General features: G+C 43.7%; 1 protein-coding gene across 1 annotated transcript in view; it reads left to right on the top strand.

Moving 5' to 3' along the window:
* Positions 1-25,887, top strand: part of auts2a (activator of transcription and developmental regulator AUTS2 a) — a 323,507-nt gene that overhangs the window by 65,687 nt on the left and 231,933 nt on the right. Inside the window, 1 exon segment of the mRNA XM_080508686.1 lies at positions 5,189-5,401. Within this exon segment, the coding sequence (XP_080364812.1) occupies positions 5,189-5,401 (213 nt within the window).

Consider the following 25,887-nt stretch of genomic DNA (forward strand, 5'->3'; position numbering starts at 1 on the left):
AAAAAAAAAAAAGAGTAAATGTTGAGTTGCTTGACGTAATATGTTTCCTTTACTTCCTTCTTAGTTTTTACTGGTGTCCTTCAAAAAGCATTGAATTTTTTCATTTCAACTTAGTTGAAGTGACATTTTGAAAGAAAAAAAAAGTTTCGGCGTACGTTTCGGTCATGAATCGGTCTGCAAATATGTCCTGTATGAACGACTGCAGGCATCGATCATCACTGTAATCCTATAAACACTCCCATTAGATCCCTCCTTACAGTTGGCGCCGGAGATGTAGAGGACTGTAATAAGGCGCTGAGCCGGTTCCTGCGCTACGTTTGCTTACTTTTGCGTGTGAACCATGAAATTGCGCGTGAAGTCGTTCAGCCGCTCTAATCAAAACCTGTAATTGGCTGCATCACTGCGAGCGGCGGCGGCACTGAATTATCCAGCAATTTGTTAGACTCAACACTTAGACCCGGCTTAATGCTGTTTTACACCTACTGGAAGTGTGATAATCAGGTCAAGGACTCCCTGAAGAACGAGAGACAATTCGCCGCTCAGCTCTTAAGTAGGCAGCCGAAGTTAATATGCGCTGTTGTCCTGGAGTACCCCGCCAGGAGAGATTGTACTCATCAGTCTGCATTAGCATTCATTAGATCTCCCGATTATTATTTACTCTGTTGTGTCGAGGTTGGCATGTGTGACGTGTGGCGGCAGGAGAACCTTCGGGGCTCGGCGCCGAATGTTCCTGGGAGGCGAGATTCCCGAAGTCTCCGGTGTGTCCCGGCGTCTCCTGCTCCGTCTCACCACGCCTTCCTCCCCGAGCTCCGGCTCTCGTTAAACTCTGGGGTTGTATCTGTGCCAAAATTCTGAGCGAGCGATGGGAAAATTTGAGCGCAAAAAAATGTATTGTGCGAGCGCACTAATGGCATTTTGAGGAAATCTTTAAATTGCGCAAAGAAAAACACACTGCGAGGGAAAAACATGTTGTAATCCAGGATCATTATCTTTAGTTTTCCTTATTTCTGTTTTCCCTCGCAGTTTGTTTTTCCCTCTTCTTCTTCGTCGGTTATGAGGCACTTCCAGAATCCGAAGTAACCAATCAGAATTCAACGCCCGCCCCAAATTTCTGTGATTGGTGGACAATGTGTCTGTCACATTTGGGCTTTGCACATTTTGAGCGAGCGCACAGCAGGACTTGACGTGGAGAGATTTGAGCGAGCGAGAGAGAGAGAGAGAGAGGTTGAGCGCGCAGAGGAAGAATCTGAGTGCAGAAATGATTTTTGAGCGCAATCTCAAGTTTTTCTTTGTGCAATTTAAATATTTCCTCAAAATGCTATTAGTGCGCTTGCACGACAAATTTTTTTGCGCTCAAATTTTCCCATCGCTCGCCCAGAATTTTGGCACAAATATAGCCCCATAGTAAACTCATTAAATTGCGGCCTAAATCTCCTGTCGGCGACACCAGGTCCAGTCTGTTGGCAGCTCGGTCTGCAGCAGAGCCGTGTATTATTAGACTTGTGGAGAATTGTTTTCCAAACGCCTTCGTATAAAAGCAATCTCGCGTATCGCGAGGCACTTATGATAAAAAACAGACTCGGGGTCACATATAAGCAGGATGCTTCATTCCTTCGCTGGATGTAGATGGATTGTTCAAATGTATTAAAAGGAAGCCCACAGATGAGAATTTCTGATTGGATTAAGGAAATCTCCCATCATGCTGCGGTGTCGAGTTAATCCAGCTCGCAGCGCAATCCATCTCTTTCAAACACAGATTCCATTCAGTTTATTTCACTAAGACTCCCAGATGAAACCTTTGTCTATTTCTATTAGACGTGCTTCAGTTTAATGTCGAATGTTTAGGAGTAAATAGAGGCGTAACGTTTCATTGCAGACGATCTCGGGCCCCGTTTATGTGATAATGTGCAAAAACGCATCTGTGTTGTGTTTTTTCGCTTCAGAAAGGTTTTGCGTTTATGACGCCAATTTGTCGAAATCGATGTCCGTTCACACAGAAATGGCAGAGAACACTGAAAACGTAGCTAGCTTGTTTGGCCACTAGTGGGCGCTGTGCAGAGAGCGATGCCCCTTTTCCACGGAGACAAAGTCGGGGCGTTTTCCAAAAGTTGCGTTAAATGGACACGCATCCTCAAGATTATAATTTTAATCCAGTCTAGTTTGTGAAAAGTTTCAATCTCATGTCAAACAATGAAGCTATATTCAACAACGATCACATTGAACACAGAATATTCTGTGTGGTTCCGGGATCAGTGCTGGAATTAGAATTTAGACGTGTTCTACATTACAGACAGAATTCAGTGAACACACATAACAGGGTGTCTGGTTTTCATGTGTTGCTGGTGTAATAAGCCTTATTCACTAAAAACCTACACAGATGTCTTTCGCTGATCTATTCGTCTGCGGCCGTTAGCTCATTCCATTCCGCCTCAAAGCAAACATCAATAACAGAATTCCTGAGTTTTCATTCCACAATAGGTGCGATAATTCGCCCATTATTTGTGTGGAAAAAACACAAACATGCAACCATAAAGTTAATTAAAACGTGCGCCTGCTGTCTTAATTGCGCGGCTACCTGCAGACATGCATTGTGACTAAATGCCACGTCGTAATTACTTCTGTACACTGACAAACAATCGCAGTAATGAAAGCTGCTGCGGCGTTGAGCCACATTGAGCAATTACTTTCCCTTTCAGAGTCGTCACGAGGCGGTTAAAATAAGGAATTTGTCTTGCTATTGTTCAGCCAAGACATATTGTGCATAGTGTTTTTTTTTTTTTTTTTTGGGCTTTTTGTTTTTTTTGTTTTTTTCCTTGGCAGTTGGGAGCGTCGAAGCATGCAGAAGAAAAAGGGAAAAAAAACAACAACATAAAAACAAAACAATGGAAGCTCTCTCAGCCCAATCATAACTTTGTCACTTATTCTGTGCTCTGACAATGCATGTCATGTTGCATTATTTGCCTCGGATGAGTGTGGGCGGAAAAGGCAAACAAGATTAGTTGATGCATGCACTTGTTTTTCCTCCAAGAAGTGAATCGAGGCCTTTAGAGATGCTTTAGTGAGTCAGTGGCAGCAGCAGCACACCCATCAGGCTGCTTCTTCCTGACAGCGGGGGCATATCTGTATCGCCGCTCACCCGAATCTCTGCTCCGAGGTGGTCCGTCAGCGAGATGCAGAGGCTTTGAGATGCGCCAGAGTTTAACTCCACTTTCTTCGTTCCCCCCTTTTTTTTATTCCTCCGATGTGCCGCACGCCAACTGTGAAGCTCCCCGCGGTTTGCGAGGATCAACTCTGGATCGAGGCGGCGTTTCTGTGGAGTGGAGGAGAGCGCAGTTTGATGGCTGCTCTGACTATTTATTTATTTATTTATTAGTTTATTCGGTAGGGACTGTGCATATTAATGAGCCTCTGTAAAACAGTGTAAATATGCCAGATTATAGCAGAAATGCTAATTTCCATCTGTTGTCCCGAGGCAGGTGACACAAGTTACAGGAAAAAATACAATACATTTTTAAAAAAATACACTAGACAAAGGCCCCGTTTACACACATTGCTTTTGCATTTTCGTTTCAGGGAAGTTTTGTGTTCACACTGCAACGGGTCGTGTCATGACACACTGGAAGCCGCCATTGTTGTTGTTGTCCATGCATTTTCTGACCTCTCATCACTACGTATGATTAATAAAAGATCATCAGTGTTTTATCTAAAGTTTTGCAGTCCTGCAAAATTAAATTCCATAGTTTTGAACACAGCCACATGTCATGTCGATTTTATTCCCCCATAATCCAGTTTTAATTTAATCCCCGTTTACGTCACAACACGTCAAGAAGAAACGTTAAAAACTTGAGTGTACATTTACATAACAACGCTGCTCGGAGCCACCTTTTTAAAAATGGGCACCCAAGGTGGAACTTGTGGAAAATGCTCCCGATTGGGTCTCCGTGGAAACGAAGGGGAAAACGATGTGCCGTAGTAAATAGTAAATAGTCGTTCTTGGACACGCGTGAGTCGATGGACAATAACAAAATGCCAAAACGACGTGTTTTCACTTGAAACGGTGTGTAAATCAGACGTTTTCTGACCTTTTTGTAGCCTTCGTGTCGCCAATCCATCAGACATTACACCCGACGGAACACGTACAACCGTGTTCCTCCAGACTTCCTGGCAACGTTGCGGAGTGTTTGACACGTTATTAGTGCAGTCTTGACAGCTCTGCGCTTCCACACTGACGTCTGATTCACAGACCCCCCCCCCCCCCCCCCTCCCTCCCTCCTCAAGGGGGCGTTAACACCGACAGCCCCTACTGTCCATCAAGGGTCAGATCAGGTCGCCTCTTCCAGTTGTTCCACAAGCTGTACGATAGCAAACCCTCTCGGCAGCGGGCTCCTATTGATCAGCGCTGTCAGCTTGTAGCGCAGCATCAGTTTGGAAACACTCTGCCACGTTCCAGTGGGAGCCGACGTTATTGCTGTTTTCACGGTCCTGTTTTCTCCATGAAGGGGAGACGCCCCCAGAGCTTCTCGTGGTTTTGGAAGCTAAAATATTTCGGAGGCTTTTCTCGTCTTTCTCTGCCGGGAAATGTGAAAATGGTTTTCACCCGAGTCTCCTTTGCGACAGTTGTTGGCCGACTGCAGCGCTGCAGATTTCACTTGAGTCGAAAGTGAAATAAAACTAAACCACTTTCTGGCCGGCTTTATGTTCAGGTTCACGTTTGATCTTTTTTTTTTAACAGGGGAAATTCATTGTTTTTTGCACTTCCATCTCTCAAAGGTTTCACATTTACACAAAAATGTTCTGAATGTTAAACAACAGAAACACTGAAAATTATGTAGTTACCATATTGGGCCACGAGTGGGTGCTGTTGCTTGTTTTTGTTGTTGTTTTTTTTTAATAAAGACATTTTTAAATACATAACAATCATACCAATGTGCTTTTATCGAGAAAATCGAAAAGCCCAACGTATCCACATGAGCAAGCAGGTTTGTTTGTGACTGTGGAAATGAAAAAAGGAAAAATAAAAAAGAAGTTACTCATTTAGTTTCATCTAAATGAGTAACTATAGGCACATGGACAGTAAATCAGATTATCGTTGTGATCCAAATGAGCTGAACTCATCTCGGAGCTCTCGAACTCTTTGGCCGGTTGTATCGCTGACGCAGTGGTTGTGTTGTCTCCCTCCTCTCCGCAGAAGAACTTGACGCTGAAGCCCCAGGAGAGCAGAGACAACCAGGCCGGACCGCTGCACAAGAAGAAGCCGTCCAGAGTCCCCAACGGCCTGAGCCTGGAGCCCTGCAAGAACAACCACCACCACCACCAGTCCTCGGACCAGGAGAACAACCCCCGCCTGGCGCACACGCAGGGCAAGAGGAAGAAGAAGCACCTGAACAAGAAGCACAGGATGGTGAGTCCAAGCGTTTCTTACACGAAGTCGGTGTTGAGATCCTATTTCAACAAGATGCGGTTTGAGCTTAATGTCTCTGAGTGATGCGGTTTTGGGGAGGACTTGTCCCGGAGACTCGTTAATGCTGCAGGCTTCTCGAATCTCCGTTAGCTTCTGGTCCCCGTTTTTTTCTCTCCTGTCCTTCGTGTTTTTCACATTTCCCTGCTTGGACACACCTGAATCTAGTGCACAATTTTATTTTCAGCACTTTTCCTGCTGAAATACAACGTTCGTATGCAGTGTCCAGTTTGTTGAGCGCAGATTTCCGCCCCGGCTTCCGTTGCTCTGGTTGTGTTTGTTCCTCTCATAGCATGTAATCCCGACTGCCATTAAAGCGAGTGAGAGTTTCAGCAGGATTATCATCCCATTAGCATTTAGCGTCTTCTATTTGAATCATTCTTAGGTCCCGTTTTTATCCAAACCAGAACTTGAATTTACACATTTTCAAATGAAAACAGAAAATTTCCGTTGTTTTGCACTGAAAATGCAACTTTTTGAGAACAGCTGGACGTGGTTTTCAAAACGTTGTTGTGTAAACGCCAAACTTTTCTTAAATGAAAAAAAACAAAAAAAACACCAAAAACTTGAAACGTTGACTTTAGTCCCTCAATGTAAGTGAATTCAATTCAATTCAAGACAATTACATTTATAATCTTAAGAGCTGTTTTGCCGTGTCTTTGTCTCCCCCTGTTGACCATCATAGTTTATTATGGTTTTCGTCGTGTTGAACAGGTTTTATCAACACACCAGCACTCAGGAGTATTTATAACTTCATGAAGTGTTTTTTATGTGATCAAGACCACAAACTTAAAACTTGTTGGACAGTAATAAAGCTGTATGCGCTACATCGCTTGTTTGTTTTTTCCATCGCTCCACAGTCGAAGGCCTCGGAGGGAATTTGTTCCAGTAATTCTTTGTCCTTGTCATTAGAAACTAAAAGAGAAACCAGAGCGGCCAGACATTAAGCACAGCATTTTAAGGCCAAACAGGAACGATCGTGCAACCACAGTTTTTCATGTGTTTTTTTTTTGTGTTTTTTTTATCGTTTACGACCGCTGGTGTTTATTTAGATGTTTACAGCTTTTGGTGTGTCTTTATTGTAACCCTCTCTCTCAGCCTGCTGTTAGTTGAGGGAACGTGTCGTAAACATACAATCCGATTCCATGTCGTGATGCGCTTCAGCCCATGCGCTGAAAGACCATTATGTTTTCTGTGTACTGCTTTCGCGCTACGTGAGCATTCATCAGTGTGCGTCTCCACATCTCACTGTGCATAGCAAGGTGACAAGGTCGCTCATGAATATTTATGGTGGGCTGACGCAGGGGGTGATCCTCTGCGTTTCAGAACGCCGTCGACTGTTTATGCACAAACACAGATTCAGAGGTTGTGCACTGTTTTTTTTTTTGTTTTTTTTTGAGGGTCTGCGTCTCGAGCTGCATATTCAAGGGCTTCAATTTGCGTGGGTCGCTGCAGGACAAGCAGTCACGCGGGAAAACAAACACTTAAATATGCATCGCCGCTTCTGCACTGGTCTGGCCGTAAACGCCGGTGTCAGATGAGCAAATGGACCCCCGCTTAATATTTTTACTGAAATGTAAAAAAAAATGTTAACCACATAAATAGATGTGGACACGGACAACAAAATACAATAGTTAGGGAATAAAACTTTTATTAGCGATCACTGTTATAGAGTCTAAACAAAACAGGTTCTTCAAGAACATGGCCTTTAACCTTGGGGTCAATTTGCCTCCAGGAAAAGATTCATAGAACATTGTTGACCAAGTTTTTGTGTCAAGCACTTTGTTTATTTGCCGAATACATAAATAACCCCTTGAAAATGAAACCTATGAGTGAGTTGACCTGTGCTCCAGCGCCACCATCAGGTCAAACCTTTTCTGTCTGTTGGTGTTGTTTGTGTAGAATGATTAACTATTTATAAATATTACATACATGATGTATTTTAATACATATTACAGTAACTATACACTATTACAACATAAATAAGAACTTTAGATCCTTGTTGGCCTGGAAGAATTCAAATTAGTGTGTCTTCTTAGCCTGTGTGACGGAGGGAAACATGTTTATTTATCAAAAATTGTCATTATAATTTTGAACCTGTTCTACATGATTAAATAGCTAAGATTTTTTATTTTCACAGAAATACATAACTCTAAATAATATAGTGTGAATTAACAAAAAAAGATTTTCCGAACCTGATATTTATCTTTGAAGATGTTGTTTATTTTGGAAATATTTGGATTGATTGATTTCCTGGTCAAAAACATTCAAATGCAAAAATAAATGCGAAATGCAAAAATAAATCTCAACGACATGGAAATGTAAAACTGAGGTGAAGAAAATAAAAACACAATCATATGTTCAAAAATGTGTTTTTTTTTTGTGGGGTTGTGTGTGTCGGCGGGGTTAATTTCCTAGTAAAGAGCTTATTCAATACAACACCTGTAACTCTTAATTCTGTTTGAGCTGGAGTCATTGCATTTTCAAAAAGTTGAGTTTTCAGTGGCTCCGAGCCCCGTTGCCGTGGAAACGGACACCCGGAATATAACAGAAGTTTTTCGCTCGCTCTCGAAAACGTGTAACCGGGGGCCGTAGGCTGCCGCCGTAGATGTTCGTACCATTTCACCTTGTTCACCGTGTCTCGCTGCTCCGTCTGTTGACGTGACGCTGAAGAGAAAAAAAGTCCTTGTTGATCTGTTGGAGTTTAGAAAGTAAAGCTTCAGATGTTTTTTTTGCCCAAATCCTAAAACACAACATCTCGTAGTCAACAAACGAAGCACACAGCTGCTTCTTTGACTTCTGTAAACAAATGTTTTAAAGTATGTCTGTGTTTCTTTTTTTTTTAAGTCTACTCTGTTTTGGTCGGCTCCTATTTTTAACAAGTGGCCCGATGCAGAGTGTACAGTCGCTGCTGTGATTTAGAGCAGTGTTTTTCAACCACACTGGTATTTCCGCGAGATCTAGTCAGGTGTGCCGTGGGAAATCATCCAATTTCACATTTTTTCTAAAAAAGCTGTCACAGCCGACAGTGTGTTGCAGAGTAATCATGTATAAATACTCTTCACCACTAGATGGCAGCACAGAACTTTGCCGGTGAAATCGAAACTTAACAGAAGTCAGTGTGGTTAATCTCCACCTCCTGCTACCATCTTGTATCAAAGTACTGTGTCAGTGGCAGTGATGGAGAAGTTTTTGAAAAGGAAGAATGTGAACCAGGATCTCGGCTCTTCATCCATCAGGTCCAGGTTTCACACTGAGGGAGTCAACATAAAAAAAAAAAAGAAATTGGGAAATACTTTTTTCTGTATTTATTTGATTCCTGTTGATAAAACTTTGATGAGAATGACTTTATATTGTTAATAGAGGCTACAGAGTTTCACATTTTAACATTTTCGGGTGGTGGTGTGCCTCCAGATTTTTCCAAAGACAGAAGTGTGCCTCGGCTCAAAAAAGGTTGAAGAACACTGCTTTAGAGTACCGTACCGGGGCTGTTCTCCGAAGCCCTTGCAGCAGACCTCCGTGGTTCAGGTCAGTTCTGCCGCCTCCGTGTCATGTCCGTCCCCCCGCGCTCCGGCTAATAGGCAGATGGCGCCACCTGCCTTTTCCAAGGTGGTGTTTTCCCGCTGCGCCGCCGAGGACGACCGAGCTGAGGCGTGTGAGTCTGGAGCCGTTTTTACGCGACGCTTTCAAGCGCAAACGCAAAACCTTTGTTGCATTTAAGGATGCTAGGAGCCACTGACGCAGCAACTATTCGAAAACGGCTCCCAATGTGGAATTATTTTAAAACACTCTGTGTAGATGTCGTGACTCCCCGTCCAGATTCTCTTTTTCTTCTACTTTTGTAGTAGAGACTCGACAAGAATAGCAACTTCGTCACAGTTTCATGAACCTTCCAATAAAACGCACGGAAACACGAATAGATTGAACTTTTTAATGTTTTTATTTGATGGGGACACATTAATGAACAATCAAATGTAAATTGTATATGTGCCAGATTGTAGCAAAACTGCAAATTTCCATCTGCATTGTGACGTTGTGTGTTAAGTAGAGCTGAACATTGCGAAAATTTAAAATCGTGGAAAAACTTTAAACAGCGTTTCGGGTTTCTGTTTACACGGCATCGGTGCTCGGAGCCAATTACAGCGCAACTTGTTGAAAACGGATCCCGAGGTGGCACTTTGTGAAAATGCGCCGACTTCATCTCCGTGGAAACGAGGAAAACACGACTTTCGCAAGAAAGAACGCACCTTCTCATTCTCCCTGGATATGTGGGTTGGTGCGTTTTCTTTGTTGTTTTTGTTTTGAAAATGGTCCGTCTCCGTACAAGGAAAACGCAACTTTTTCCAAAAGCTCTGACCTTATCTCCATGGAAACGGGGATAACGAAAGTTTTCGAAGACGCTCAGTCTTCGTGTAAACGGGGTAAAATGCAACTTTTTGAAATCGGAAGGACTCTCTATCCATGGAAATGGGGAAAAAAAACAACAACAGCACCAACTAGTGGCCCTACATGCTAACTACACAATTTTCAGCATTTCTGCCGTTGCTGTGCATATGGACATTGTTCTCAAAATGGTGTGGTGTAAACGGGGTATTTGTCGGCTCCTCACTGGCGCGTTTTCCTCCCGCCTCCTGACTCGCGCACACATTTTCACCAACTCTTTCTCACCTCCCTCGGCAACTCGTCCACATATGTGCTGACGCGCAAACAGACACGGCCTCAGCATGTGTTCCCCCCGACCCTCCGCACGCTTCACAGGTGGCCGTGTCTCAACGGCGGCGGCGGCGCTGGTTAATCGGGCGCCGCTCGCCTTGACATCTCCGCTGAATTAAAATGGCTGCGTTTAAGCTGGGCGAATATCAGTCATGATATCACAGATGGCTTTGATGACCTCATTTGTTCAGCCAATCTGGCGCCCCGGCCCTCATTGTTGGTTATCTTTCAGGAAAACTAGTTTTGTTTTGTTTTTTTGGTTCCTTTCAAGATGCGTAACGACCCGTCGACCTTGATGCTCAATAACAAACTAATCTGTCACGCTTTATGATGTACATAATTGAAAAGATGATCATCGGTGCCGTGCGCCTCCCCTTTTTGTCCTTTTTTTTTTTTTTTGTGAAGAGAAACGAGCTGCAGACACAGGGCTGTTATCGTCTCCCGGGCTTCACAATAAATAAATGTTAAAGCATTGTCCCCGCACAAGGTTACGTTTTAAATGTCAGAGGTCTGTCTGAAGGTTTAATTCTCCATTTTAGAGATGCGAGAGTTTGGAGAGAGCTCCCCTGTTATCAGCACATTTTGGTCGCCCTGACTTAAAGCAGAATGAAAGAGAGGGGGGGGGGGGAATTTTCTGTTGAATAAAGCAGACGGGTTTTCTTTTCTTTCTTTCTTTTTTTTTCTTCTTTTTTTCCTTTTTTGTTCCCCTTCCAGCCGAGCTCGCAGATTGCAGCAAATGTTTTCGATCTCTGGCACTGACCCAATGTACTGAACTATGAGATATTGTAAGCTCACGGGGGGAAAATAGAGAAATGTTTATAAGCACCTCTGACATATCGCCTCGGCGTGAAAAAAAAAAAAAAAAAAAAAAGAGAGCCCAGATAGAGGAAGCTTCAGTGGAGATAAATGAGAGTGCAGTAGCAAACCACAAATTATACCAGTCTCTCTTTTCTTTTTTTGTATCGGGAGGAGCGTTTTTTTTTTTTTTTTCTCCGCCGCCCGGTCCGTTCTCGTTTATCCTGAAAAGAGCCGTACTATAATATTGATCTTGTTTTGAAGCCTCCTTCAAGGTTTTTAAGTAATTTCAGACTTTTAAAGTCAGTGAGTATTGAGTCCGGCTGCAGACTCGTTCTGCTGTTTGTCCGTCCTCTTTGGCCTCGTTGGAGTTTGCATGTCACTTGGGAGTATTTCTACAAACGGTTAAGAAACGTGCGTTTCAGGTCAATGCCTGTTGGTGACGGACCACATTCACACGCCAGCGATGTCAAAGTGAGAACTTTTGCTGCGTTTTGGAAAAGGAGGAAAACACAACTTTAAAAAGGAAAAAATAACAAAAGTACCACATTAAATAGTTCATTAAACTGCGTGTCAAGACATATTCTCTTGAAACGTGACAGTTTCATGGCTGAATAATGATCAGCGCCTGCTGGTGGCCTTACATGAAAACTACAGCATTTTCAGTGTTCCTGCGGTTTTCATGTAAACATGAAACTTTTCTTATATGGATGAATGGGTGGATAAATGACATATTGAACTCACTGTTCTCTGACGAGGCAGCTCGTCTATTTGTATGGAATTAAAGCACACAGATTTGTCAACACATTCCCCACTGCCTCTAAATCGTTCACATTTATTCTCTCCGTCTCAACCCTTTCTTTTATTCACCGCTTGCATGATCAGTTATATATTTAATAGTCCTTCAGACAAAATACTCGCAGCGATCTGATCCATCTTGTACTTCTGGCCCGCAGTGCTGATCTGTAAAGTTCCCGATCACGAGCTGAAGATAGCTGAGGGTCAGGTTGCTGTTTGTGAATACGAGACGGCCCTGTACGTGTTAGATTCTGAAAGATTTAAATTCTCCGTTGTTTTAAAGTACTGGGCTTTGTAATGTGGCCCAGAATCAAAACTTACTTGTGAAGGAAGATATTAGAAGTGAATAAGATCTGATTGAACTTCAGATACGATTCAAATAATGAGCATTTCATGGCGGATCAATATCTACGTTGCTTCTTTTTAATTGAAATTTTACTTAAACAGCAGCTCCCCCCCCCCCCCCCCCCCCCTCCCTCACAATAGTGGTGCAGGAGCGGAGAGGCTTTCAAACGATATTGTTTATTTAATAGTGAACACTGTATAATAATGCCATTCAGTCACATGTGAGATAATACCGGTGTGTGTGGTATTCCACGTGAAAGACGGCGACTGTAAAGAGCTGGAACCGGATCCACTGCTTACAAACACAAACAAGCCCTGGAGGGAACGGCAATACGCACATATTTGCTTATTTATGCGTCCCAACTGATGCTTCTAAACACACCGAGATGAAATCTGAGGGAAATTTTTTATTTCTATTTGTGTGCGTGTGTGTGTGTGTGTGTGTGTGTGTGTGTGTCTTCTGCTCACTGATGTTGGAGTGCTGGCCTGTGGTGTGTGGCGCTTTGTACAGTGGCTCTGGTGAACAGAGGGTCGTGCTGCGAGGCCCATCTGCTCTGTACTGCTCGGGGAGACACATGAAATATTGTGGTGGGGGGGTGAGCAAGGAGGACTCAGGTTGGACCCCCCCCCCTCCTCCTCCCCGATTCCCCATATCTCCATCCAGCCACCTGCCTGTCTGTCTGCTGCTCCGTCTGTCCGACTGGCCGTCTTCAAGTGTTGGTCGACACACGATCCACGTCAGTCTGGAGTTTCCATGAAATGTTCGCAAATGTGCCGAAGTTCAGTTAATTCCTCAGTAGATTTAATTAGTTCTGCACCAGTTTGTCGTTACTGCGACGGCAACATGTGCTGGGTGCATGTCGTAAACATACTGATGGTCTGAAGCAGAAAGAAATAAGGAAGAGTTTAGCAGAATGAACAAAACTGCCAGTTCTCTTAACCCTTTGTGTGAAAATATTTGGTCACTTGTGCTTTTTCCCTTTGCTTTCAAACATGAAAACATTTAATACATGATTAATAAATCACATGAAACATCCACAAAGGTGCTACAGCTGGTATGTGTTCCTTTTTTTTCCCCCGTTGCAGTTTTTTGACATGATAGTTGCATTCAAGATATATAAATACTATGACTAGAAACTTGTATAAATTAGTGGCAAGAGAAAGAGCACTGTAATTTGGGTTTGAGCACAGATCTGGATGCAGACAAATATTGTAAAACAACAATTAAGAGCAGCGGGTTCACTTGTTCGTCCCGGCACTTTGCACCATCTTATCCTTTTGTCAACCTCTTCAGCACATTAAACGAACCGTGGATTAAGTGTGATTCTGGCACCGGGTGCCGTCAGCTGGTGGCGGAGTTATGTTGGCTCATCAGCCGGTGTAGTGTAACGGGGATAACAGGCCCTTTCTGTCATGGAGCAGACCACCCTGGCACCGCAGAGGGCTTTTCTTGGAGCTGAGGAGAACTCTTATGAGCCCTTTTTCTTTCTTTGGTTTATTTCAAATGGGTTGTTCTGCCGAGTCGCGAGGTTTCCCCTTTTAAATCAATACATTTTTTAAAAAGTTCCACCTTGGGGGGGGCAGTTTTCAAAAAGGGGCGTTATCAGTGTCGGCCTGAAATCACTTGAAATCGTTGTCGCGTAAACGTGAACCTAAGATCACTCCAATTTGCATTTTTGACGCAAGTTTGGCGGCGTTGAGACTCAATGCTGTTGAATAACTTGTGAATTCAAGGTCTGGCAAGCATTATTATTTGCCCCTTTTTTACTCATTTGTCCAAAGAAAACTACAAAATCAACACGAACCCTGCCAAAACTTCACAGCTCCCCCCCCATTTGTCTTGAAAAGAAAAAATCTGCTTCGTGTTCCCGTGGTGAGCAGTGAAGTTGCTGACTGGTGTTTGGCTCTGAGGGCTTTTTGAACAACTGTTTCTTTGTAAAAGTGGAACCGGGACCACCATTGAACCAGAGAAGGGGGGGGGGGTTCAGGTCTGTGGCCTCTGGTTGCCTGAGTCGCCTCTCTGGGTCCATCCTGATGGAAAAGCCCCGGAGGCGGCGCGATCACTCAGCATCAGCGTCTCCCCTCGGCTGAACTCTGACTTCACCCTGACGGCGGCCATGTGTAATTAGATTAAAGCTAAAAGCGCTAATGGAAGATCTCCTGGGCGCGTGTGTGTCAATATTTGGACCCGTTTGTAGCAGGACCGGTGGGGGGGGGGGGGCGGGGGCATGACGCATGCCTTTCAATCTACACTGAAAACGTAATACGACATTCAGCTCCTTCACCCTTTAATGAGCTTATCCGGTTAAGCCAATAAGAGATTTGAAGAAAAAAGCAATGTCCCGATTGTCAGATAAGATGTTAAATCCATTCTGATGGGGGGGGGGGCGCCGGTTGTGTCGGATGATAATTGTCGCTGTCGCGGCGGCTGTTTATGGAGCCGAATCCAATCCCATCGTGACGGCTTGTTTTTGAGGTCTTTGTGTCTTTGAGACATGCACATGACAGCAGTGAGTAAACAGTCCATGGGAAGTGTGTGTGTGTGTGTGTGTGTGTTTACAGGCGTACGCATAAAACCGTGCGTTACCACGGCAACATGCATGCACCGGATTCCCGGTAGGCTCGATTTTGCAGCACAGCTTCACGCTGCACTTCTTTTACATGCGGGTGTGAACAAAAACCTCTGTGGAAAAAAACTAAACTGCATTTCTAATTTTGAAATACGGTTTTCCTTATTTAAACACTGCAATGGATAATTTTTTTTTTTTTTTTTGCAGATATGGAATGACCAAGAAGCTATTTCCCTCATATGATTGGTACAAACATTTTAAGATTTAAGATTTTAATGTATTAATAACAGTGTTCTTTCTCTTGCCCCCAATCGGCCTGAAGCTCAAAATGAGGCCGGAAGCAGAACATTTACGTTTTGTGTTTTTGGTCTCCGTTTACAACTGATCAAGCCACTGAAGTGAGAAAGATAAATATTTGTCATACATATTACTGTTGGCCAGTTAGAAGAAGAGCACTTCTCTCTTTTCCATCAGAGCGGACTTCAGGTAGTCCTTGCCTGGGCTATTGCTATTATTTTTATTCATTTTACTTTCCTCTTTGCTCTATTTATCTTTTTCTTGCTAATGAATGAAGGCGTTCACAGTCTCTTTATGTATGTTTTTCTGCACCCCCTGATGCTTTTGCACTCGTCTAAAGGTCTTTATCTTCACTGTTTGCTTGTTTGTTGCCAGTGAGGTTATAAAATCATCCACGTTTATTTCTCTGTCTGTGTTAACAAGATGTCTCATAAACAAACAAGCGGATCTTCATACAAATTGGCACACAGGTGCATTTTGATCAAAGGAAGAACCCATTACATTTTGGTGGTGAGCCGTGTCAAAATACTTGTTACAATAGAATATTTTCATTTTGCGATATGCTGTTTTATCTTGTGTTCTTTCAAATTATGAAATAAAATCACGTGATCACCAAACTAAATAAATGAATGAAGGCGGTTCATCTGGATGTGAAATACGTTTCATTTCCCTGCGTGCACGTCGACACTTGGTGGAGGTCAGAAATCAATTAAAACCAAATTACTAAACGTAAACGGCTTCCGAGGTGGAACTTTTTGAAAACATCTCATTGGAAACAGGTGTAAAACGCAACTATTTGAAAACACCTGGGCTTTGTCTCCATGCGCTGTGAATTATTCATTATTGGCTGAAGTCACAACATTTTGAAAGATTTATTTTGATGCTTGAACCATGTACTAAAGCAAAATGTTATTATTGGATTTATTACATTGGAATAGGCAACAGTCGTTACATTATTTGCAGGCATTACTTTTTTTTTTTTTTTGTCACCATTGTCGTTCAATAATTCCTTCACACCCGTGAAACAATACCATGCAGCCATCTGGCCTGTCTGCACCTCCCACTGTGGAGGTGAGTGTTCACGTTGGCCTGCATGTCATTGAAAACGTGTTTCTGCCTCTCTTCTTCTGTCTGCTCTGCATTCAGGAGCCTTTTTGTCCGTCCACACCGTCAAACCGGTTCACCTAATCCTGCTGTTTTTTGGCCCGTCGTCCACATGAGGCGTGTTTTCGGAGCGCGAAGACGGGTTTTTGTGAACACGGGTCCCAGAGTGGGGAAATTCTAAAACCCCGGCTCGTGCTGTCCACACCCCGGGGGGGTTGGAAGGCAAGAGCCGGGGTTTTAAAATGCAAAGTCTGCAAAGATGATCATCTGTGGAATAAAATGTGACATAATCGCCACCCTCTCCCCCTGATGTCATCAAATAACCACAACAATCAGGGACTACAAGTTCCAGTGGAGCTGCATAAAGCTACGTGATGCTAACAGCAGGAAGAGTGTGGCCATAGACCTATAGAACTAGAATTATATGGCGGTTTATGTGCATAAATCTACTTCAAAATTTCTATTTGCTTCGTTGTCTTCTGCGTTTTTGGTGTTTTTGGTGAGTCACAGCGCCTCTAAAGGCCTGCCATGTGTACTACATGCCCTGATGCCTGGCGTGGACTGATTTTTCTTTTGGAAACGGCTGGGGAGAAAAAAAAGATTTCTTTTTTTTCTGTCGCGTGGAAGGACCCCGAGAGAGGAGGAAAACCGAGGTTTCGGACTACCGGCTTGCGTTGACTATTAAACGGGGTCATTTCATCCAGTAGCTGCTGTCGGAAGACGGACGTCTGCTCTGCCCGGCCCGCCGTGAAGCCCGACACCGACTCTCTCGCCTGACAGCACTTACAATCAATTCCTGAAAAAAAAAAAATGAAGTGGCGGCGCTTAAAGTGTCGGGCCACTTGAATGGCGGGCCCGTCTCGGCCGTCAGTCACCGGGGCTGCGGGGCTTGAAGAAGCTTTTATCATGTCTCTACGTGGACGCAGACTTCTGGCTAATCTAGTCGCAGACTGTTTACACTACACACGATAAACCGATACGAGAGTGTGTAGTCTTTTTTTAAGATTTCCACCCGATAAACCCAAACAGTTTTTCTTGTCTGCTCACTGTGTGTAAGAGAAATCGGTGACAAAAGCAGGCCTGTCATCATCTCAAGTGTGTCCAGTGTCCCTTACAGTGCAGACATGCAGCCGAGTGACAGTGTTGCTCTCCTATATTGGTCGTCACCCGGCAAATTCTTCTTATTAAATGCTTATTGAAGTTTTGTTTTTGTTTTCTACTTTAAAAACATCAGAACATGGCCCAGCGTTGCCATATATGGCGCTGTCCCCCAATTGGGGGAAGCCAAACTCTCTCACCTTTTAACTCTGTTTATTTCCTGCATTTGTGTGTTTATAGCGTGTTCGTTATTACACGTTTTTACGGTTTTAACACGATTCCTACACAGGCCGAGATTTGGGCTGGTTTTTTTTAAGGTATGTGGGGTTTTTTGTTTTAACGTCGTTTGGGCTGAAAACGGTGAGTCACATCTGGCAACCCGTTCTCGTTCACGTCGTCTTCACGCGAAAAAATATTGGATCATAGCAGAAAAAAAATCGCAACCCAGCATCAAGACCTGCGACGTGAACGTAGCCGTAGCTCTGCTTAAGTACACAAATTGTTCAAACCCAATTTATTTCTAAATTTAAATGCAACATATCTTGGATTTCAGCTCTTTGCACAAATCCCCCTCACATACGTGTCGGTGTATATCGGTGTAGATGATTTGTGTGTGTGTGTGTGTGCGCGCTCCCTCCGTCTGTCTCGCCTGTGCTCCACGGCGTCGCCCTCTAGTTAAAAGGTGGAGGTCAGGGAGCCGGTGCCGGCTGGGGAAAGTGGAGTATTTATGAGACCGCCAAGGACTCGCCATGTGAAATACTCCCATGTGGGGCCGACCCTGACCGTGAAAGTATCTCCAGTTGTAAGAAAGAGACATTGTGGGGGCCCGCTATTTACCCAGCGTGTAGCTCCGACGCAGCCACTTTGTTCCAGTCCGCCTTTCTCGGTGACCGCCTGTCGACCTTCTCCCCCGCTAACTACGCCGGAGTGCTGACGGAGACGGGACTCCGGCTCACGCAACTCACCTTTTCTGTGCTCTTCACAGAGTGTTGAAATAAATCCAGAGAGACTCCTGTCCCAATGTGTCTTTACCCCCCCCCCCCCCCAAAATGTACCGTTAAGGACGTTTTTGGCAGGTTTTGTCAGAACCCCGACCTGTGGATGTTTTACTAATAGTTTTCATTATTGGGGTCATAAAATATTCAGACTTTTCTAGGATGATTCTTGAAATATGAAATAAACGTAAAGCAAATAGGCCCTGAATCAGCACACGTCAGGAGTAAACCACACCGACAAAGAGCTCGAAAGCACCTTTGGATTATATCCAGATAAGAATAAAGGAAACATAAAAGCAATTTCGTGAGCCAATATTACCATTTTCCTTTAAATGGAGCCTTTTTAAAATTCACTCTTATCCTGTCCCAGTTTTTTGTTCGCTGCTCCTGTTTGCTAATGGTTTTAATGGGTTGATTTCACTGCGGGGAAACTACAGTCCTCATTGTTCCAGTCACCTGGATGAGAGCAGAGGAGAAAATCCCCCAACCAGGACGGCTCTTATTGTTTTGAGTGAGATTGATTTGGAGTCGCTTCAGGACGGAGACGGTATGACCCGTCGATTTGAGATTTTTGAGGGGAGAGAAATGCGGCATTTGCTTCGCTTTAACAAACCGCGGTGATCCTAATCCCGAGATTATCATTAAATGTAGTATTTTCTGCAAGAACCCGACGGAGAACAGTTTTCTGATATGTGGGATTACTGCTTTGTCATATAAGGGAATAAAGTGAACATCTCTTCATCTTATCTCTTCCGCTTATGGAGTTATTGGATTTTTCTCTTGAGAAGACTGTTGTGTTTTGTGCCGTTGAAATGAAATTGAATTGGAAAAACGCTCATATTTAAATGACTTTAGATTATTGCATTAAATCCACATGTGCACATGTGAACCGGAGCGGTCACCTCAGTGCGCCGGTGTTGAGGGGGAAAACCTTGATTTTCACACTGCCGAGGTCATTCTGTCATGAAAACACCGAGTCGCAGCAAATCATTACGTTTAATGAACTAACTATTGTAAAGCCGTACCTCCGCCGTGTTTGAAGAGTCACTCTTGTTTATCTTCGGTGGAATAATCACAAGCCGTCTCACGAAGCTGCTGCTCCTCTAATGGTTTTGTTCATTTCCACCACTCCCAACCAAAAACCTGTTTAAATAGCAGACAAGTCCCGTTTAGCTTGGGCTCCCGACGAGCACTCCAAGTCGGCATAAGCAGTCCTTCATTGTGCAAGAAACGAGAGCGAGGCTGCGGGGAGGAGGAAGATCGAAAAAAGCTCATATTTGCATGTGTTGAGTCATTGCTGGAAAGTCCTTATCTCTCTCTTGTGCTTTTCATCAGATCCACATTCCCTGACTGGGGTAAAAAGGAAAATCAATTTCCCTTCCCTCCACCTTCTGCCTCATTTCTCCCCCCCCCCCCCCCCCCACACACACACACTCTTTGATTACACGACGGACCGTATCCTCTTAGCAATTTGTCCGTATTGGAGTCGAGTTATTCCCAGTGAATTGTCTCTGATTTTTGATTACTCTCAGTCCAGTGGTGACGCAACCCGACGCAGCGCCGTGAAATTGTGCGTAATAACGGCGGGGCGATGCTCGCTGGATGTCTGAGGGCGCCGTCGTGACAATTTGGCTTCCCGCGTGTCGTCTCCCGGTTAATTGGCCACGTTTTCCCTGCTCACTTTACGTTGTCAATCTGTGTTAATTTGGGTCGGCGGGTCAGATTGACGTGTGGGTTTGAGATTACTTTGTGGCGCGGCTGCGTCACATTAGTACAACATGTGATATTTGATCGTGTTGACTGGCGATAGGATCTTAACGTCTCTGGGATTTGCTCTCAAATAAGAGCTTTTTGTTTTCTTGATCCCAATTTTAAATTTCAACCAGATGCAGAGGTTTTTTTTTGTTTTTTTTTTTACTTCTTTTCTTTTCTTTGTTTTGGATCACTTCTGCAGGTCTCGTCAGCACAGTTGTTGACTTTGTTTTTCCTTGATTTCTGTGCTTTTGACCTGTTGCCACAGAGTCTGATGTAATCTGGAAATGCGTTCATTGTGTAGCGCCACATGATGAGCCAATTGAGCAGATATGTCGAGCCCGGATGCACGAAAAACACAACTTGTACTCCAAAGGTATATTGCAAAATGTACATATTGCCAATCATTTTTGCTTTTTTGTTTCAGAAAAGTTTTTGTGTTTAATCGGCTCTTTTATAAAAAAATTTAATCGATGTCCGTATATTGGTAAACAGAAGAAACGCTGAATACAATGTCGTTTTCATGTTGAGTCACTAGTGTTTTGTTTTTGTAATGAAACAACACACATGCGTACAGAGAACAATATGCATACACTGACATTCGTACAGACAGACGATCAAGTTGGATTGCTATTACAGTGACTGTCAAAATAAAACTCCCAAGTGTCAGGAGAATATGAACTCGGAGTCATGACTCTGTTGTTATTGTCCATCTACTCCCACATGTGCAAAAGAACTATTTAATATGTCTTCAAAATGTTTTCACTTGGAGTCAAAGCATTTTCAAAAAGTTGGGTTTTCCCCAGTTTCCATGGAGACGGAACCTTTTTCATTGTTATCCTCCATCTACCAGCCCATGTGCAGAAGAACCATTAAGGCCGTCCGTGGTGCGCATGAATAGTAGCAGGTAAAGTTGGTTGAAGGTTACATTTTCAAAGTTACCTTAGAAACGGGACTCGGAGAGTTTTCAAAAAGTTGTATTTCCCCCCGTTTCCGTGGAGACAAGAGTCGGAAGCATTTTGGAAAAGTTCCACTTTGAGAGGCGTCATCAAAAACTTGCATTATTAGTGGATCCGGGCACCCAAGATGCAACAAACCCTTCAGATTTTGATTTCATATTTGCAAAGTGCACGTCTACTTTGCATTGCGTCCGTTTTTTTTTTGGACACGCACCCCAAGTCCAAGCGTAATCGTTTGTACGTTCATCGGACGTTTCGCAGATCTGTTTTGCTTTTAGAGTTTAATTTATTGGCTTCTTCCATGAACTGCGCATTTTCAGCAGCTCTCTGCGTCACACAGCTGCTTTCTTTTACCTACAGAGCACATTGTGTCCTAACAAGAACCGAGGCTTTCAAGTCCGGATCTTCCAAACGTTTCCAAGCTTCCAACTCTCTGCAGAGTTCTCGCTCTCTCTCTCTCTCTCCATATATATATATATATCTCAAATGCATATGCATCCGCCGCCCTTCATGTGAAGTGGTAAACAGAGGGAGAGAAAGCAGAAGCCGTCTGCTTCTCTCATTCCGCTGCCCGCCTCTCCTGTAAATTGAGTTATCGACTCCGGAGCGGGAGATGGAAATAGCAAACAGGGAGGAGACTCCTGGGCTTAAAGCGCGCCGCAGATGCACCCGTCCTTTCAGTATCGGTGAAATGGTGCAAGTCATTGATGGGGGAGGAAAAAAAAAAACCCCCAACAAATCATATGTTCAGTCCACTGTGACTTCTAGGAATGATTCCGAAACAGAATCCCATTGTAAAGCCAATGTGCATAAAGCGTGACAAGTATTTTTTTGGGGAAACTCTCGAGCACTGCAGGGAGCGCAGGAGGTTTCAAAATAAGGAAATTAAGGACGCGTCGATCCCGGTACCAGGTCAAGATACCGGACGGCGCATTTTACTTTAATTCAGTATTACGTATGACATCCACTGTCAGCAGCAGGGAGACGAGAGGGCATGAGCGACGCCATCAGTTTGGAAAAACTTCAGTGTTAATGAGAAAATAAAGCAGACTGCACATTTTCTTTGCCAAAATTATCAAGATGAGGTGAAAAAATAGTTTGTACACCAGCGACTTAATCGTTATAGTGCGCTATAAGTGGGCATCCCAAAGTTAAATAGCTCCTAAAATTTGTGTTAAAGCACGACTTTATTGTATACTCAAGTTGGATAATAGACATTTTAAATACACTTATTTTTATTGTGATTGTTACCGGCCATAAAACGGAGAGGCTGTAAAACCTACAGAAGAGGAGAATTAGCACAATCCCAGGAGTGGACATGAAGCTCAGTTCAGCGGCGCGACACAGGACTGCGTAGTTTTGTCATTGTACATTCACTTTATCCACAGATATTCAATTTCTGGCAGTTGTGCAAAACGTGCAACACATTGGTGACTCTTGTTTCTGGATGATCATGAACAAAGTTTTATTTTCAGGTATTTGTTTTTATATTTGATATACATCATATAAGGTTTAGTTGTTGAGAAAGAATAATACATGGGGTGAATGTGGTCAATGATGGCAGGATAGTAATTCTATAAAATGCTGTTTTATAGAATTATTCATCCGCTTCAGGTTTGAAATAGTGGAACTGATGTTTTGATAAAATCAACACATTTTAGCCATTTTGTCAGCTTCTGACTCCCATTTGGCCTCAAGTCTGAGCTGGACAGTTTTATAGGAACCCGTCTCAATTGTATTCTTTGTGTTTAGAGAAGGAACACGTGGATTTTGGATTTACAGCGACTCTGCTTCTGCCTCCATTACTTTGGATCTGAGTAAACAGGGATTTACAGATTATCTGCCGTCAGGGATTGTCAGGGTGAGTTTTAAAACACTTATAGGAGACGTTTTGCGGACATGTCACTGTGTTTTGCACCTGAATAATTCATTAAAATGCACTGTATGTTGAGTGTATTGTCATTTTCAGACTTTTTTTTTAATATCACGTATACGCTGAACCACAGCGAAGGAAAACTTTAAAGTTTAATTGTAAAGGTTATTATGGTTCTATTTTACCAGGCCAGCCTATTCTAGGTGAAATTGGCCTGAATTAAAATGTGTTTGACACCCCTGGATTAAAATGACTTTTACTTCTATAATATTTGACATCACTGACTGCGATATTTCAACCGATCACTTTGAGTTAGTCTGTGCGTCAGCTTCAATTCTACACATTTAAATCTCTTCCACACTTTTTTTTTTCTGAGGTCTGATTCATTGCTGCCGTTATATGCGCATTTATAAATATATAATCTAAGTGTAAGAATGATTCTGTCAGAACTGGCGCTGTGGCTTGTGGCTACTTGGCTGAAACTCTTTGTCTGGGAGAACAGTATTGATCAAACTCTGACAACCCACCGAGAGGCAGAATCACACACTGATGAAAGAACGCGTTGCGTAACCATTACGTAGAATGAGAAACGCACTATACACCGAGGGGGAGACGCATGCCAGAGCACAAAACATCGTTGGAGGCAACAAAGAGGTGTAATTTCCTCCCGAGAGCAACAGAGTGGTGTTGATAATAAAGAACGCAGAGGATGAATGCGCTGGATGATAAAGCCACTGGCCTGGTTTGAAATAGAAGAAATGCATTGCAATCATCAAGTGTTCACGTCGCAAAGCCTCCACAGAGATCAAAATGGATTACAGTGGCTTGTTGTGAGGTTGACGGCTGACATGGGGAGCAGTCATGTGACCTGGAATGTTTGGTTAATCCTGCAGTGTCAAACACATTTGTGTTCAGGGGCGCGGGCAGCCAATTTCATCTTGATTGGTCAAATAGTGCCATACTAACCTTTTAAATTTAAGCCCGCAAAAAAACAAAACAACCTTCTATAGCTGTTGCATTATTCACGTTTTTTTACAAACTCACCCTGACAGCATGGCTTTGAGGCTCATGCTAGTTTCCTCGCTTTCACGGCACCATCCCCTGTATCTCACCCCGGGGTGTGTTGTGTTCATTTCTACAAGAAATGTTAATAAAAATCTATGTTTTCTTTGAAATCACTATCTTTTTTGGAGTGGCTTCCTGCCAATGTATCTTTTTACTGAAGAAAATTATAAAAACAGTGTGTCATCTCTGCAGTAATTATTTGCAGTGATTCAACAATTATGTGTTTTGTGGTTCCTATTATTTTAACGGTACTTGAAAGCATCATTAGAGTGAGGTGAGACTGAGGACTGCTTGTGTGTGTGTGATACCGTAGATTTTATCCACATACTGAGGTGCAGTTAACCTATCCATCTTTTATCAAGCTTTTTTTCCAACCCAGGGTTTGATAACAGGAGAATAGAGATTGTTTTCTCTTAAATATACAGTAACGGTAACATGTTTGCATGTTAAACATGTTTGTAGCATATTTAAGCTCAAGGAGATCCTGTAAACTCCGCTGAGAGTGCAAACTGTTTTTCTCTGGGATCCAGTGATTTCATTAAGGCTGAAGTCTCGCCATGTCACAAGTGTAGTCCAGTTTCAGTGAGTCGTCTTGAAATACACATGAATGTGTGAGGAGGATTTCTGATGTGATTTTTAGAAAGATCTTCTAAAGCACCGTTGGACTGTGGTTGTCGCCTGACGTATTGACCGGCTGCTGTGTTTTTCCATTTGACTGATGTCCGCAGCGCCATGGCAACAGCAGCTTCCTGAAAAGATTGACTCGAGTACCTCGGAGCGTTTTGCTTATTTATTTATTTTAACCTCCGCTACTGCTCTAACTTCATCATTGGGCTTAAAGTTCTTTGAACCATGGGGCTTTGAAGCACTTATTAGCTGAAAATCTGCACGACAACATAATTTCCCCCCCAATTACGCACTCTCAAAATGCAAATATCTTTCAGTGCATTAACTCTCCATGCCCCCTGCTCTTCACACGTCCACCGCTGGCCGACAGATGTTGAGTTGGAAAAGGGAAACCCGTTTGTCCGGCGACCTCGGCCTCCCCCGCTCCGCGAAGGCCTCGTCCATCCTCAGCAGATCCGTGTGGAAACACCTCTTAACCTGGCACACGGGCAGGGATCCAGAGCAAAACGAGTGCTATTGATCCTTTAACCTCACACACACTGCGGAATAAGAGCACACAACGCCTCTGAAAGGAGTACGAATGTACTGCCAGGAAAACTGGATGTACTTCAGATCTGAAGAGGAACAAAAAAATAAAGTGGACGTCGGGTAGGGGGGGGGGGGGGGGGGGGGGTTCGCTTTCACTTTCACTGCCAAACTCGATCACTCTCATGTTCAGTACATTGAGCGAGTTCACAGTGAAGCGCGTCGAATGCAAATGTGACCACGTCTGCTATTCTACCAGGAAACAAAAGCCTCAGATCGCCGTGCAGGGAGGGTTTTAGAAGGAGAATCTGTTTACTGTCAGATATGGCCCGGGTGAGCAGATGGAGACGGTTCCTCCGAGGGACCCCGCGGGGAAGGCCAGACTCCGTCCTCGTCTCTCCCCCTCGCCGTCCTGGAGACGGTGCCAGGTCTCCGCCGCCGCGGGCCGAGGAGGAGGCGGCGGCGGCGGCGGCGTCAGCCTGCTTCTTCTGTCACCCCGAGGGGGAAACGGCCATCTGCGATTAATCACTGTCCTCTGCACCCGTACCAATGCCACTGTAGGGTGCGTAGGGACTGATACTCGTAAAAGAAAGGCGAGTGCTATGCGACGCCGCATGAAGCCGCATGTCAGTGGTTTTGACGCTAAACTACTCAAATATCAACGGGAGGTAAAAGCTCATTTGTACACCAACAGCTTAGCTAGCCCGATGTCGCTCATTAGTTTAACTGCTCAAGTAGCGCCATGCTACATGCTACGTGCTCATTAGTTTAACTGCTCAAGTAGCGCCATGCTACATGCTACGTGCTAATGAGTTTCGGGTCTCACACACCAGCGATGCCACATGCTAAACATGATTAAAACCTGACATCTCCTCATTACAAGTACGACAGTACGCGTATAACACGACGTAGC

This window comes from Blennius ocellaris, assembly GCF_963422515.1.
Source record: "Blennius ocellaris genome assembly, chromosome: 14".
Classification (NCBI taxonomy): Eukaryota; Metazoa; Chordata; class Actinopteri; order Blenniiformes; family Blenniidae; genus Blennius; species Blennius ocellaris.